Source organism: Saccopteryx leptura, chromosome 12 (assembly GCF_036850995.1).
Source record: "Saccopteryx leptura isolate mSacLep1 chromosome 12, mSacLep1_pri_phased_curated, whole genome shotgun sequence".
NCBI classification, from domain to species: domain Eukaryota; kingdom Metazoa; phylum Chordata; class Mammalia; order Chiroptera; family Emballonuridae; genus Saccopteryx; species Saccopteryx leptura.
The window spans coordinates 10675315-10690122 of record NC_089514.1 but is presented as its reverse complement, the minus strand read 5'-3'; the positions used below and the strand labels follow the sequence as shown (position 1 = coordinate 10690122).

General features: G+C 38.5%; 1 protein-coding gene across 1 annotated transcript; it reads right to left on the bottom strand.

Moving 5' to 3' along the window:
* Positions 1 to 674: 674 nt before the first annotated feature.
* NEUROD6 (neuronal differentiation 6) lies at positions 675 to 3101 on the bottom strand. The gene is made up of 2 exons (XM_066354219.1): positions 3031 to 3101; positions 675 to 1709 (listed from the first exon to the last, which is right to left on the bottom strand). The coding sequence occupies exon 2, from the start codon at positions 1686 to 1688 to the stop codon at positions 675 to 677; it is 1014 nt and encodes a 337-aa protein (XP_066210316.1). The 5' UTR covers positions 1689 to 1709; positions 3031 to 3101.
* Between the last annotated feature and the right edge of the window lie 11707 nt (positions 3102 to 14808).

The window sequence follows — 14808 nt, the reverse complement described above, 5'->3', positions numbered from 1 at the left end:
TATGACACCACCTACCTAAATATCATGTTGCCCCATCTGCAAATACTTGAAGACGAATAGTTACCAATTGAATGCATTTAGATTTGTCCTTAATGAAAGAAAAATTGCATAGCTTTTAAAAAAAAATATTGTTGCACATCCTCAAAAGCACCTTTCAATATCCTTTTCAGCTTGGTGTTATTCTTGATATTTTAAATTTCCATATTTTTCAGAGATACATGGTATATAATTCCTAAATTATAAACACATCATTTTATTCACCTCATTTTAATAACATGCATTTTTATAATTATTGTACAACTGAAATAGACATTGAGTTATGCTGTGTGCACGTCTTAATTCAACAGTATATTCTTAGACACCTTTCTCAAACAAATAAAAGTGAATTTATAAGAAAAGGAAACAAGAGGAAAAATATCCTTCCAGTAGAAACAAAATCACAGTGCTTTACAGACAAAAGGAAAGGAAAGGAAGTCCTCATAAGAAAAGAGATTTATTATTACATAGAAAATTCTCACCATCGTTGAAACACACTTCAGAAACTAGTAAACACCTTAGATAGAGTTGTGCCAATTACTCAGCCCACAAGCATCTGCCTTGTCTTAATTAGACGGGGGTGGGGGGTGGGGGGGGGGAGGGAGGTGAATGACCACTGTTTATTTTCATTTTCCTCATTAATTATGAAAAACTGCATTTAATTCATCTTGCATGGTGAGAGACTGACTGCGCAGATGTAAGTCGTAAGGGAAGTGGCTGTCGGTGGGCAACCTGAACATGGCACCCTGCCCGAGGGGACCCCTGGGTGGCACTGCACAGTAATGCATGCCATAATTGTAATTTTTGCCATAGTCCAAGCTTTCTTCTTGCTTCAGGGAAAATATCCCATTATAGTTAATTGGGGGGGGACTTAAGGGACCTTCAAACTGAGGGCTGGCACACTCAGGGGAGGTGCTTTCATAGAAGGGTTCATACGCACTGCAATAATTATAGGGTTTCATGGACTTGGCATTATCGAGAGTTCCATGCCCTGGGGGGGTGGTGAGCTCAGGGCTGTGGTAGGGTGGGTAGAAAGTGGAGTAGGGCGACCTTGTGTGATGCGCAGCCTCCCCACCCTGCCCCATCAGGAAGCTCCTGGCGTTGAGCTGCAAGCAGCCTGCCACCAAGTTTGTCGTTGGCTGCGAGAGACCTTTGCATAAGTTTTGGACGAACGTGAGCAGATCGGGTCTCTTGCCGATTCTTAGAATTTCCGAAAGTGCCCAGATGTAGTTTTTGGCCAGTCGTAAAGTTTCTATTTTGGACAGTTTTTGGGTTTTAGAATAACAGGGGACCACTTTTCTTAAATTGTCCAGAGCGTCGTTGAGACCGTGCATCCTGTTTCTCTCGCGCGCGTTCGCTTCCTGTCTCCTGAACTTGACCCTCTCCAGTCGCAGCTTGGTCGTCTTTTTTTTCCTAAGACCCCTCCTCCTGGGCAACCCGTTTTCATCTTCTTCTTCCCTGTCTTCCTCCTCTTCCTCTTTCTCAGTTTCTTCTCCAGGGGCTCTTTTGATGCTTTTTCCTCGAAGGACAATCTGTTTGGAAAAGCTTTCCGGTTTCTTAACTGGCTTCTGGTCCTCGCATTCTCGGGAAAACTTTCTGCACATCTGGGATTCAGGCATTACAACAGACTCATCAAACGGTAGTGTTAGCATGGTTCTCTAATCTTAAATCACCTGCAAAATGGCCAGCACAACGGAGTGTTTTCATTTTTAAAGTTTAAACACTTTCAACATATGAACTGACTTAATCATAAAAATGCAAACACATATGAAAAAGACCGATTCCGGGACAATTTGCTTTTACACTAAATATAATTTTTGAGTTTAGGCAGAGGAGTAGTTATAACAAACATTGACACATGCAATAGGATTAATTTACACAGGCAAATTATCAAAAGGAAATAAAACATGAGACATTTATAGGAATATCACCACCATCTCCATTTCTCTTTGATTTTTTTTTTACTGGTTTTTAAATACACACACACACACAAAACAACACTAGAATTTAAGCAAATGCAAAACATGATATAGCAATACAGAATTTCATTAGTTCCAATTCCCCTGAGTAGAAAATGAGAGGAGACACCGGTTTGTAAAATAAAAAGTGTTATCTTTCCATTAGCTGGCAAATGTGTGGGATTTTCTTTCTTTTTTTTTTTTTTTAGACAGCCTTAACTTTATTTGCTGTATTATATAACTGTGGAATTAGATAACTGGCTGTTGCAATATACAAATTTAAGAAAAGAATTAATCAAGCCAATTTAAAAACTGATCTCTTTCTGATCAGTAAAGAAAAAAACGTAAAAGAGCACTATTTCCCAGCCTTCACACACAAAAAGGGGTGGGGGAGCATTAAGCTAATTTGGAATAAACTCCATAAATAAATTAAAAAAAAATAAAAGCCACTGGCATTCTTTTAAATCAAAGACAATGTTGAAACTGCTTTTACATTTACATGTTTTTTCTCCATGTAATTGTCTGTTTACTGCTGTTCAAATTATCCTGGACAAAAACCACTCTCGCAGTGTTTTTGTTCTACGAGCCACAGAAGTCTCCCTCTAGCTAATATCTGACAGGAACGGTCCAAGGATTCTGACTGCAATTGTGCACGTGTGTTCAGAATCCCGGATGAAAGGGGAAAATAATTTGTGCTTCAAATACAATTTTGGCTTTAGTTTGGTGAAGCAGCAAGTATTTTCATCTAAAGTCTTTAAACAAATAAGCATGTTAAAACAGAGACTTTTCAATATCACAATCTACACACACACACACACACACACGCACACACACACAAACTCTTATTAATGTCCACATACTTGCAGTGTTACACAGTAGCAATGAAAGTATGTGATAATTGCATCATAATAATGAAATATGGTAAGAAGTTATAGATGGCAAAGAGCATATAAATACTATAAGACAGTGACACTGTATCTTTAAATACTTGCATGCAAAGCCAGCATCAATTGAAGTATATCTTTATTTATATTACCTTAGGTTTTAATTTCATTCAATAATCAGTTTTCATTTTGGATCCTCCAAATCTTTTCAGGCTGAGTGTCGCATCGTCTCCTGGAGTCTCTAGATCTGTGTATCTGCACTATCTCATTGATCTCTAAAAAGTGACATTGATGCCAACTGCCAGAGCTGGTACCCATGCCATCTGCTAGTGACGTCACAGGGCAGATAGAACCATGTGATCCTCTCTCTTGGGACCTTCATTCTGCACTGATCATCTGGCATCCCTGTAAGTGGGTACCAGCATTCATGCATCAACACAGAAGGTTAGACTGATAGGAAAAAAAATCTGCACCAGCATTTCACAGACAGTAGGTGTTTCTCCTCGAGCTGCTCCGGCTTCACGGGCAATCTGTAGGAAGAGCTGTGCTCAGTGTTCAGTTTTGCCCTGCCAACAGGGCAACTGCTAGGTAGTCGTTAATATTCTGTTCATTTACAAGGTGGGCTTTGTGTGAGCGAGAGGATTTTTTTTTTTTTTTTTGTCGTTGTTGATGTTTTGTGAAGATCGCCATCCCGTTTGTGCACCTGGGTACCCAGGGAAAGAAAGCCGTAAAAAGGAGCTGAAATCAGGGAAATGGCTTGAGATGCTTAACCAAACTAAGATTTGTTTAAGCGCACAGGGATCAACAGAGGTCTCCCTATTTCCTTGTTCTGTTTCACGGCGTGTAACTTAGCGGCGGCTGTCTGTGTGTTCTCTTACTAACATGTAAGACTTCTGTGCATCTTAGGAATTTGGAATAAGAGAACAGAGTCTCCATCTGGGGTCTGTGAAAGACATCCTCAGATGTTCCTCTTTCTACGTTTGCTGGTTGGTACCTTTCAGCAACTTTCCGGAGAGTGTTTTTATATCTAGATTATCAAGTGCAGAGGTAGTTTCACGTCCACTGAGAACGATTTCAAACTAGCTTCTTGTGTCCTCTACCGAAAGTTAAAACTTCACTCTTTATTGTCCCCTTTTTTCTGGTGTTAACCTGCTTTTTCCTTTTCATTTCATTTCAGACACAGTAAACATAAAAGTAATCACTTATGTTTTTGTTTTTCTCTCTCTGGCATTCTACTGAGTCTTTTAATCAAACATTAGCTTTCCTGTGTTTTGTTTTTTGTTTTTTGTTTTTTTTTTTTGGAGCTTCTAGATTTTTTATTTCTCCTAAAAAAAAAAAATCACATTTTTCTCTCTCTAGACCAACATTAATTCAACTCTCTTGTCATTCTTATGTTAGTGTCCAATTATTTTTCCTTGTCAGATTTATTTCACATTTCTCTGTTTTCCCCATGACCTCCTCTTGGTTTCTTCACAAAAGCCAGGATGCAAACAGTTGAGCCAAACTGGCAAAGCTTTATAAATAAAACAAACTGTGAAGCCAGAGGCAAACTCTACCTTCCTCTCTTTTTCTCTATTCCCCTGCCTCATGCCCCTGTTCCCCCACACCCAGAAGGGGCATGTTATTTCAGGATTGGCCGTCAGTAAAGTAAAATGATACTTTAAAAAATAAAAATAAAAGTTTGAAAATAGACCAACACCATCTTTGTTGTTTGACAACGGAGTAATCTCTTTCTATAAAGTGAGACAGTATGCTTTTGGTATTAAAGTAATCCCTGGCAGAGTTGTGGCTGTTGAATCTGTGTTAGCATTCCCCTTATAAATCCCAGTGTTGAAAGGTTTAGAGATCTGCTGCTTTAATGCACCTTGGTTCCAAGTTGGCATCGGAGGCCTCCAACGAAATTCAGTCTTTCTCCCATCATGCCCCGCTCATTTCCGGCCCTCTCACCATAGCTTGACTTTGCCTGGACAGTCCTAGAAAAAGATGGAGAAGTTGGTGAAAAGGAGAATCATGCTAGGTAGAGGAGGAGAAGTTGATTCTCTCAATGGTCCAGTAAAAAAAAAAAAAAAAAAAAAAAAAAAAAAAAAAAAAAAAGCAAATTTAAAATAAAAGTAAGGCTATACATTCATAAATTAAAATAGATAGTTTGGCTTAGTTCATGTTCAGTATTTTTTTTAATTGAACATACCAAAGCATTTCAAACTGTGTTGCTTAAGGGAATATTACTGGTATATTGAGTATATTGAATATAATTCATGCAGCTTTTGATTTAAAAACTACACACATTTTTAATATCAGCACAGAGAGAATTTTCATAGGAAGACCCGATGCAGGGTTTTGTTGCTTCTCACGTATGGTTCAGGTCTTAAAAGCAAAGGAACATAAGTATCAGTGTCATGAGCCACAAAGCAGCCAGCCCTGTCATGAATGTTGCATATTGCACCATATTCTAAACTTGCAAAGGCTCCAGAAGGTGCATTGTATGACAAGCATCAAGAACAGGAAAAGCAAAATCCAAGGAATAGATGACATGACATGTCAGTAGAAGATTATCACCAATGTAGCTCATCACAAGGAGAGATTTTGCATTTTATCTTTGCAGTGTGCAGACAAATGAGAAGCAGTTTTTGATGAAAATATTTGGGGCTGTTCTATTTCCGCCTTTGAACATGAAATAAAATCTTTCGGTGCTGGGGGGGGGATGTGGTAGGGGAGTGAGTGCCGATAGACTGTGTGTTGAGGATTTCTGAGTATTAATCTATTGTTTGAATGTCTTAGAGCTTTTTTATTATTTTTTTCGAAAAAGGAGGAAAACATAAAATTGTTGTGCCGGGATTTAGCAAGGATTTGGTGTATTTGTACGATAATCTTTCAAAAGAAATTTTGTTATGCATTTTCTATGATAGTTCCAGATATGCTAATGCCTATGCTGTTCATATGCATTCATAACGTACACCAAAACTGCTGTTCTACTCTCTGATACTCTCTGCTCATGTGAGCACCCATCCTCCAAACAGCCATGCATTCAGAATTATGGACAAATACTCAGAGTACGGGGAGTGTGTTATCATCGCTTCTGTATTTTCTCACCTTAAAGCAATCACTGCGCACCAAAGTTTACATTGGTAACTCAATTTGATATTAATTTAACAGACATGATCTTTGCTTCTGAGGCCATAACAATTTAGAGTAGATTTTTTTTTCAAGTGCCTAGTGTCTGCCTGACTCTCTCTCTCTTGCTTTCGCTGGGTACCCTTTCACATTTCATTTATAAAAATGACCCACTGAAAATTTGGGTATGATTTCACGCAGTTGCATGACGACTGAAGCCAAAAGCCCAAATTAAAATTTAACTGTTGTTCTTCTCAGCTCATCCGGTTGATACCTGTGCCTTAGCAAATGGGAATTCTGTTGACTCCCTTTTTCACAATCCCCTCCTAATTTGAGAGACCAGTTTGCCACATGACAGGCATTATTTTTTTTTCGCCTCCCCAAGGCTATAAGGTGAGTCAACAGAATGTAGAACCCGGCAGGATCAGGCTGCAGAACCTCAATACTAGAGTTTTCTCCCAGAAGTAGGATACTTCCTGAGATACATTTTGGGTAACTTTTCTGTTGCCCCCACCCCCTTTTTCAACTCTTATATAAATGCTTCAGGACAGCAGGAAGGCTGTGCACCAGCCCAGTGCTAATCCCTAGAGTTTTAACTCTGTAATCTCCATTGGTATGAGAGACTTTTATGACTGTGGCAAGCCTCCCATTTTGGAAAACAGCCCGTGGGATAGGAATAAAGGTACTTAAAGTATAAGGCAACACATAGAACAACCTTATTCCCCTTGAAACCTTGGAGAGCTTAAAATATAATTTAAATGTGACTATCTAAATGTTTTGTATATACATATATGTGTATGTTCATCTATATAGAGCCTAAGGATTACCTAGACTAAATGAACAATCTGGAAATAATTTGAGGGCAATGTTTGGGTTGCCTTTTTACACTTACTTCAGGGTGAAGACTAGACTGAACTGTACTGTTATAATGCAGTAAATTATATTGTTGTGTATGCAGCTCACAAAACACCTAAGCATCCAGTCTCCTATTTCACCCTTTACACAAAGCAGCAATGCAGCCGATTCCAGAAATACCTTCTATTATTTTTCCCTGTGCAGCAACCACACTTTTTATTTTATTCACCAAACTGTACTTATTAAGTGCCCTTTTAAATTTGTTATTAAATAGTCATCTAAACCAGCCAGTTCAAGCTTCTACCAGTTTGGGAAAACCAGTTTTATTGGACCGACTTACTATCATTTTAGCCTTGGTAAAGAAATGGTATACTTTATTAACTTTTGTGATCTTGCTGTAAACAAATGTAGAAAAAAGCCTTTAGGCTTTTACAGATATTAGGAATTATCATCTCTAATTACTACTTTTTATGATACTGAATTTAGAAATTAATGTTATATTCCAATCATATGTATAGTAATGGTTATTTTTTAAGTTTTTAATTGAATTTATTGGGGTGACATTGGTTAATAAAATCACACAGGTTTCAGGTGTACAGTTCTGTACTACATTGTCTGTATATTGTATTGTGTGTTCACCACCCCAAGTCGAGTCTCCTTCCATCATCATTTCTTCCCCTCCATCCTCTCCTACCTTCCTTACCCCCTTTCCCTCTGGTAATCACTAGACTGTTGTCTGTTCTATGAGTTGTAGTTGTTACTGTTGTTTTTGTTTAATCCCTTCATCTTTTTTTACCTAGTCCCCCAACTCTCCTCCCCTCTGACAGCTGTAGTCTGTTCTCTGTATCTATAAGTCTGTTTCTGTTTTATTTGTTAGTTTATTTTGTTCATTAGTTTCCACATGCGTGCAAGTGAAATCATGTGGTACTTGTCTTTCTCTGACTGTCTTATTTCACTTAGTGTAATACTCTCCAGGTCCATCCATGCTGTCGCAAAAGGTAAGATTTCCTTTTTATGGCTGAGTAATATTCCATTGTGTATACGTACCACAGCTTTTTTATCCACCCATCTACTGATGGGCACATCAGCTGCTTCCAAATCATGGGTATTGTAAATAATGCTGCAACAAACATAGGGGTGCATATATTCATTTAAATCAGTGTTTCGGCTCAAAAACATTGTCATGTAAAGACACATGCAGCCCCATGTTCATCACAGCATTGTTCACGGTGGCCAAGACATGGAAACAACCAAAAAGCCTTACAATAGAAGATTGGATAAAAAATATGTGGTACATATATACTATGGAATACTACTCAGCCATAAGAAATGATGACATCGGATCATTTACAACCACGTGGATGGACCTTGATAACATTATACTGAGTGAAATAAGTAAATTAGAAAAAACTAAGAACTATATGATTCCATACATAGGTTGGACACAAAATTGAGACTCATGGACATAGATAAGAGTGCAGTGGTTACCAGGGGGAGGAGAAAAGAAGAGAGGGAGGGGATGATTGGGGGGGAGGTGCATAAAATAACCAAATGAAGGATGACAGAGAACAAGTTGACTGTGGGTGATGGGTATACAACATAATCAAACGTCAAAATGATCTGGAGATGTTCTCTCTAAATCTATGTACTCTAGTTGACCAATATCACCCCGTTAAAATTAATTTTCTAAATAAAACTATTTAAAAAATTAGTGTTTTGGGTTTCTTTGGATATATATGCTCAGAAAAATCACTGGGTTATGAGGCAATTCCATTTTTTAATTTTTTGAAAACACCGTTTTCCATAGTGGCTTCACCAATCTCCATTCCCATCAACAGTGCACAAGGGTTCTTTATCTCCATATCCTAGCCAACATTTTTTGTTTACTGATTTGCTGGTGATAGCCATTCTGACAGGTGTGAGGTGATATCTCATTGCATTTAATTTGCATTTCTCTGATGATTAGTGATGTCAAGCTTCTTTTTCATATGTCTGTTGCTCATCTATATGTCTCCATTGGAGAAATATCTATTCAGATCCTTTGTCAAATTTTAATTGGATTGTTTGGTTTTTTGATGTTGAGTTTTATAAATTCTTTATAAATTTTTAATATTAACCCTTTATTAGATGTATCATCAGCAGCAAATATCTTCTCCCATTCATTGAGTTGTCTTCTCATTTTGTTGATGGTTACCTTTGCTGTGCAAACTTTTTAGTTTGATGTAGTCCCATTTGTTTATTTTATTTTTTATGTTTCTCTGGCCTGAGGAAAATTTTGCTATGAAAAATGTCCAAGATTTTACTGCCTATGTTTTTTCTAGGATTTTTATAGTTTCTTATTTTTTTTTCTACGAGAGGAGGGGAGGCAGAGAGACAGATTCCTGTATGCACCCCGACAGGGATCCACCCTACAAGCTCACTAGGCAGTGATACTCGGCCTATCTGGAGTATTGCTCTGTTGCTCAGCAACCAAGCTTTGCTTAGCACCTAAGGTGGAGGCCATGGAGCCATCCTCCGCACCCAGGGCCAGCTCACTCCAATCAAGTTGTGGCTGCAGGAGGGGCGAGGGGAGAGAGAGGAGCTTTTTATTTCTTCTTGTTGTCTGATTGCTGTGGCTAGGACTTCCATACTATATTGAAAAAGAGTGGTGAAAGCTGTCTTGTTCCTGGTCTTAAGGCAAATTGTTTTAGTTTTTGCCCATTGAGGATGATGTAGGCTGTGGGTTTGTCATCCATGGCCTTTATCATGTTGAGTTATGTTTCCTCTATTCCCTCTTTGGGAGAGTTTTTATCATAAATGGATGCTGGATTTTATCAAAAGATTTTTCTGCACTTATTCATATCATCTTGTAATTTTTATCCTTCATTTTGTTTATGTGGTATATTGCAATTATTGATTTATGGATATTGTACCATCCTTGCCTCCCTGGAATAAATCCAACTTGATCATGATGTATGATCTTTTTAATGTATTGCTGGATTCAGTTTGCTAATATTTTGTTGAGGATTTTAGCATGTATTTTTATCAGGGATATTGGACTATAATTTTATTTCTTTGTCGTGTCTTCATCTGATTTTGGAATTAAGATAATGTTGCCTTGTAAAATGAGCTTGGGAGGGGGTCTTTCCTCCTCTTAAATTTTTTGGAATATTTTTAGAAGGATAGATGTTAGTTCTTCTTTGAATGTTTAACACAATTTGCCTGTGAAGCCATCTGGTCCAGGACTTTTATTTTTTGGGAGTTTTTTTCATTACTGTTTCAATTTCATTAGTTGTAGTCTGTCTATTCAGATTTTCTGGTTCTCCCTGATTCAGTTTTGGAAGACTGTATGTTTCTAGGAATTTATCCATTTCATACAGATTGCCCAATTTGTTGCCACATAGTTGTTCGTAATATTTTCTTACAATCCTTTCTATTTCTTTGGTGTCAGTTATTACTTCTCCTCTTTCACTTCTGATTTTATTTTTCTTTTCTTTTTTTGCTAAATGAGTCTGGATAAAGGTCTTGTCAATCTTGTTTATCTTTTCAAAGAGCCAGATCTTGGGTGCATTGATCATTTGTATTTTTTTTAGACTCTATTTCACTTATCTCTGCACTGATCTTTATTATTTCCTTTCTTCTCACTTTGGGATTTGTTAGGTGCCCTTTTCCTAGTTCCTTTGAGTGTCGAGTCAGGTTGTTCATTTGAGGTTTTTCTTACCTCTTGAACTTGGCCAGTGATGCTCTGAATTTCCATCTTAGGGCTGCTTTTACTGTCCCAAAGATTTGGGGTTGTTGTGGTCTCATTTTTATTTGTTTCAAGGTATCTTTTGATTTCTTACTTGATCTCATTGTTAATCCATTCATTATTTAGTAGCATTTTTTTTTTAGCCTTCATGTTTTTGGGTGGGTGTTTTTCAGTTTTTTTCTTGTGATTAATTTTTAGTTTTATACCATTACGGTCAGAGAAGATGCTTGATATGATTTCAACCTTCTTAAATTTATTGAGACTTGTTTTGTGTCCTAACATATCTTTTATCCTAGAATATGTTCTATATGCACTTGAAAAGAATGCATATTCTGCTGCTTTGGGGTAAAATGTTTTGAAGATATCAATTAAATCCAGCTGATCTAGTCAGTCATTTAAGGCTATCATTTCCTTGTTGATTTTTGGGGGGGGGGTCTGGATGATCTATCCATTGATGTCAACAGGTTGTTAAATTCTCCTTCTATGATTATATTACTGTTGATCTCCTCCCTTTATGTCCATCAATTTTTGCTTATATATTTAGGTGCTCCTATGTTTGGTATATAGGAAATGTTCACAATGTAATGGTTATTTTTAAACATAGAAAACAAAAGCAATATTTGTCTTTGCCCCTTACATTAATCAATTTTTCTAAGTTTGAAGTGGGCACTTTATGCAAGAGGCATTTCTGCAAAAGTTGTATACAAACTGCATTTTTGAAAATTAAGTTTTATGTTAGAAGCTTGTAGGATGACACACAGGCTCTCATAACACAGGGGATTCCTGGGTGGATTTCAAGAGATTCAGGAGCTTCCTAAGATTATGTGCAAATTTGGCTCGTAGGTACAACATGTGCATTTTTCTAAAGAAAGACTCTCTGTCAGATTCTAGAAGGTTAAATATCTCAATAAGTATTTTGATGTCTTGAATCCCAATCCTGCTGTTTAATAGCTGTGTCATTTTTTTTGTTTGTTTGTTTATTCAGCCAATCAAGAGAGGTTTATTGACCATCTATTTTGGAGTCACTTTTGACCACCCCCCCCCCTTTCTTTCTAACATTCTGGAACCAAACTGTCAGCAAATCCTCTCATAGTCTTTTAAAGTAATATGCAGAATCTGACCACTTTTGGGCAATTGCACTAATCCTGTGCTGATCCAAACCACCACAAATCTCTCCCCTGGTCTAAGGAACTCTATTCTTTCACTTTTGACCCCTTACTTTCCTTAAACAGTCCTCAACTCAACAGCCGGAGGCACCTGGTTAAAACGTAAGTCAGATTGTGTTTCTCTATGCTTAATACACTTCAGTGACTTCACCTTTCCCTCAGAGTCAAAGCCAAGTCCTTACCAAGGTCCACAGTCTTCTTCTGACCTTTCTGACCTCATCTTCTGCTACCCTCCTCTCCCCTCACTCAGCCCAGTCACTCTGGTTCTCAGCTTCTACCTCGGAATCCCTGCACTTTCTCCTCCTTGGAATCCTCTTCCTGGACATCTCCATGGCTCATGCTCACGTCCTTTAAGTCTCTGCTCAAATGTCCCCTCTTAGGGGGGTCCCCCCTTGAGCACCCTAATTTATTTTGTACTCCTGCATCCATCCATCTCTCCTTCTCTACCTTTTTTTTATTATTTTATTATTATTATTATTTTGTATTTTTCTGAAACTGGAAACCGGGAGAGACAGTCAGACAGATTCCCGCATGCGCCCGACCGGGATCCACCCGGCACGCCCACCAGGGGCAAAGCTCTCCCCACCAGGGGGGTGATGCTCTGCCCCTCCGGGGCGTCGCTCTGCCGCGACCAGAGCCACTCTAGCGCCTGGGGCAGAGGCCAAGGAGCCATCCCCAGCGCCCGGGCCATCTTTGCTCCAATGGAGCCTTGGCTGCGGGAGGGGAAGAGAGAGACAGAGAGGAAGGAGGGAGGGGGTGGAGAAGCAAATGGCTCCTATGTGCCCTGGCCGGGAATCAAACCCGGGTCCCCCGCACGCCAGGCCAACGCTCTACCGCTGAGCCAACCGGCCAGGGCCTCCTTCTCCACCTTTTAGTTTCGCTTTTCTCCATAGCACGCACCACTCACCAACACAATGGATTGCCTCCTTATTGTGCGTATATGAATCCACAGTTTTAGTGCTTACACATGAAAGGTAGTAATCCATACTTGTTGAAAGAAGACATTTGTTCCAGGCACTGGGTTAGTGATAAAACAGCCGTGACAAGGCTGTCGGGGAGTTTACAATCCAGAAGGGAACAGACAATAAACAGGTAAACACAAAAATGTGAACTTTACCAATCAGCAGCTATGGGGACTCACGGAAGATCTACTTGCTTAAAGCTCCTGGTAAGCCCTTTCTGAGTCATCTTTGAACAGAGACATGATGGATGAGCTGTTGAGACAAGAGCACACGGAAAATGTTCTGATGTTGGAGGACCAGAGCGCCGTGAGAGTAAGGAAGAGATCAGATGAGATTGTGTCAGCCATGACGAAGTATTGACATTTCTTTCAAAGGAAGTCACTGGAGGGCTTAAGACAATTTGAGATTTCAAAAGATAACTCTGGCTACTACCAAGAGAAGAGTTGGAGAGAGAAAAAGGAAAAAACAGGCAGAATTTATGAAGCCTGTGAGAGTTGACAGAGCAAAAGGAGGCTGACTGTAGACATGGAGAGGAGAGGCCTGGAAATATATGCATTGGGAGACAGAATCGACAAAACTTACTGAGGGATGGGTGTGCAGTGGATATGGGAAGGTTAATGTGGGAAGGTGGCCGTAATGATGATGAATAGTACTATTTTATAGTCAATCTTCCCAGCACCAGGCTAAGTGCTTCGCATGCATTGTGTCATGGGATCCTTGCAATAAGGTGACCATCTCCATCGTAGAAGCTATGAAACAGCTCTGAGAAGTTAACTAATGCACCCATAACTGCTCAGTTTCAAGTGGGAGAATCGTGATTTGGACCTAGGTCTGTCTGAATCCAAATCCTAGCTTCTTAACAGCTACACTTCACTATCTTAAGAATTAGATAATCAGATGTCAACAACAAACTGCCTAGGACCATTACTGGCACAAAATAAATCCTGAATAAATAATAAATATTAGATGAGGTTAAAAAAAAAACTTAACCATGTATCTATTCACAGACTAAAGAATTATTCTATTAATGTAGCTGATGGCTTAAGCTTTTTTACTCTACATTTGTCCTTTAGGTCAATGTGTTCAGGTAGGACAGTAAACTGTCATGTATGATGTAATCACATAACAATGATTACAGCTATCACGACAGTGAACTTCTATTTGCCTAGAAGAGTTCAGGATTGAGTTCATTTTTTCCTTCATTTTTTCCACTTATCCGACACAGCATGTGTGCTACCACTGTAGATATTATGAGGGAAAGTAAAGGTAAATAACAGAGCATCCCACCTCTCAAGGAAGTTAGAGTTGAATTAGCACATAAAATACGTTCATAATAGTCTCCTTAAAAACAGTGTGAGTTCACTGTGATAAGAGAGATTGTTGGTAGAGAAAAGAAAAAATTTGAGTAGAGTTTGCAAGTATGTGGAAGTTTTTTTTTTTACTTTTATTTAAAATTTAATAGAGACTAAAAAGTATTTGTGACAATACAGCCAATAGCTCAATTGGTTTTGACAGACTGAACACATCCGGGTCATCAGAGCTCAATCGGGAAATAGAACATGACCAAAATCTCCTTCCTGCCCCTTCCGGATACCTACCATCTCTCCCCAAGGGAATCCACTCCCCTGACTTCTAACAGCATCGGCTGGTTTAGTCCATTTTGGATATTATAGAAATACAATAATTCAATACATACTTTTTGGGGTCTGACTTCACCTCATTATTGTGTTTGTGCAGTATGTCCATGTGGTTCCACGTAACTGAACTGTCCACTCTCATTGCTGTCTCTACTCAGTTGTGTGACCATACCATAATTTGTGTCTCCTTTCTGTTGTTGATAGGTGTTTGGATAGCTTCCAGTTTGGGGTTGTTATAAGTGGTGCTATTCTAGTACATATAATATTATAAATATAAATATATAAATATAAATGTATATATATATATATTGGGTATATTTTATCCCTAGGTAGATATCCGACAGAAATGCATACATGTATTCTGCATGTATTATTTTAAGAGGATTTTAGAATAGGACATTTACAAAGAGTTAATCTTTACTAATTACATAAAGGATGATCACACACTATCTAATCATTACACGAGATCAAT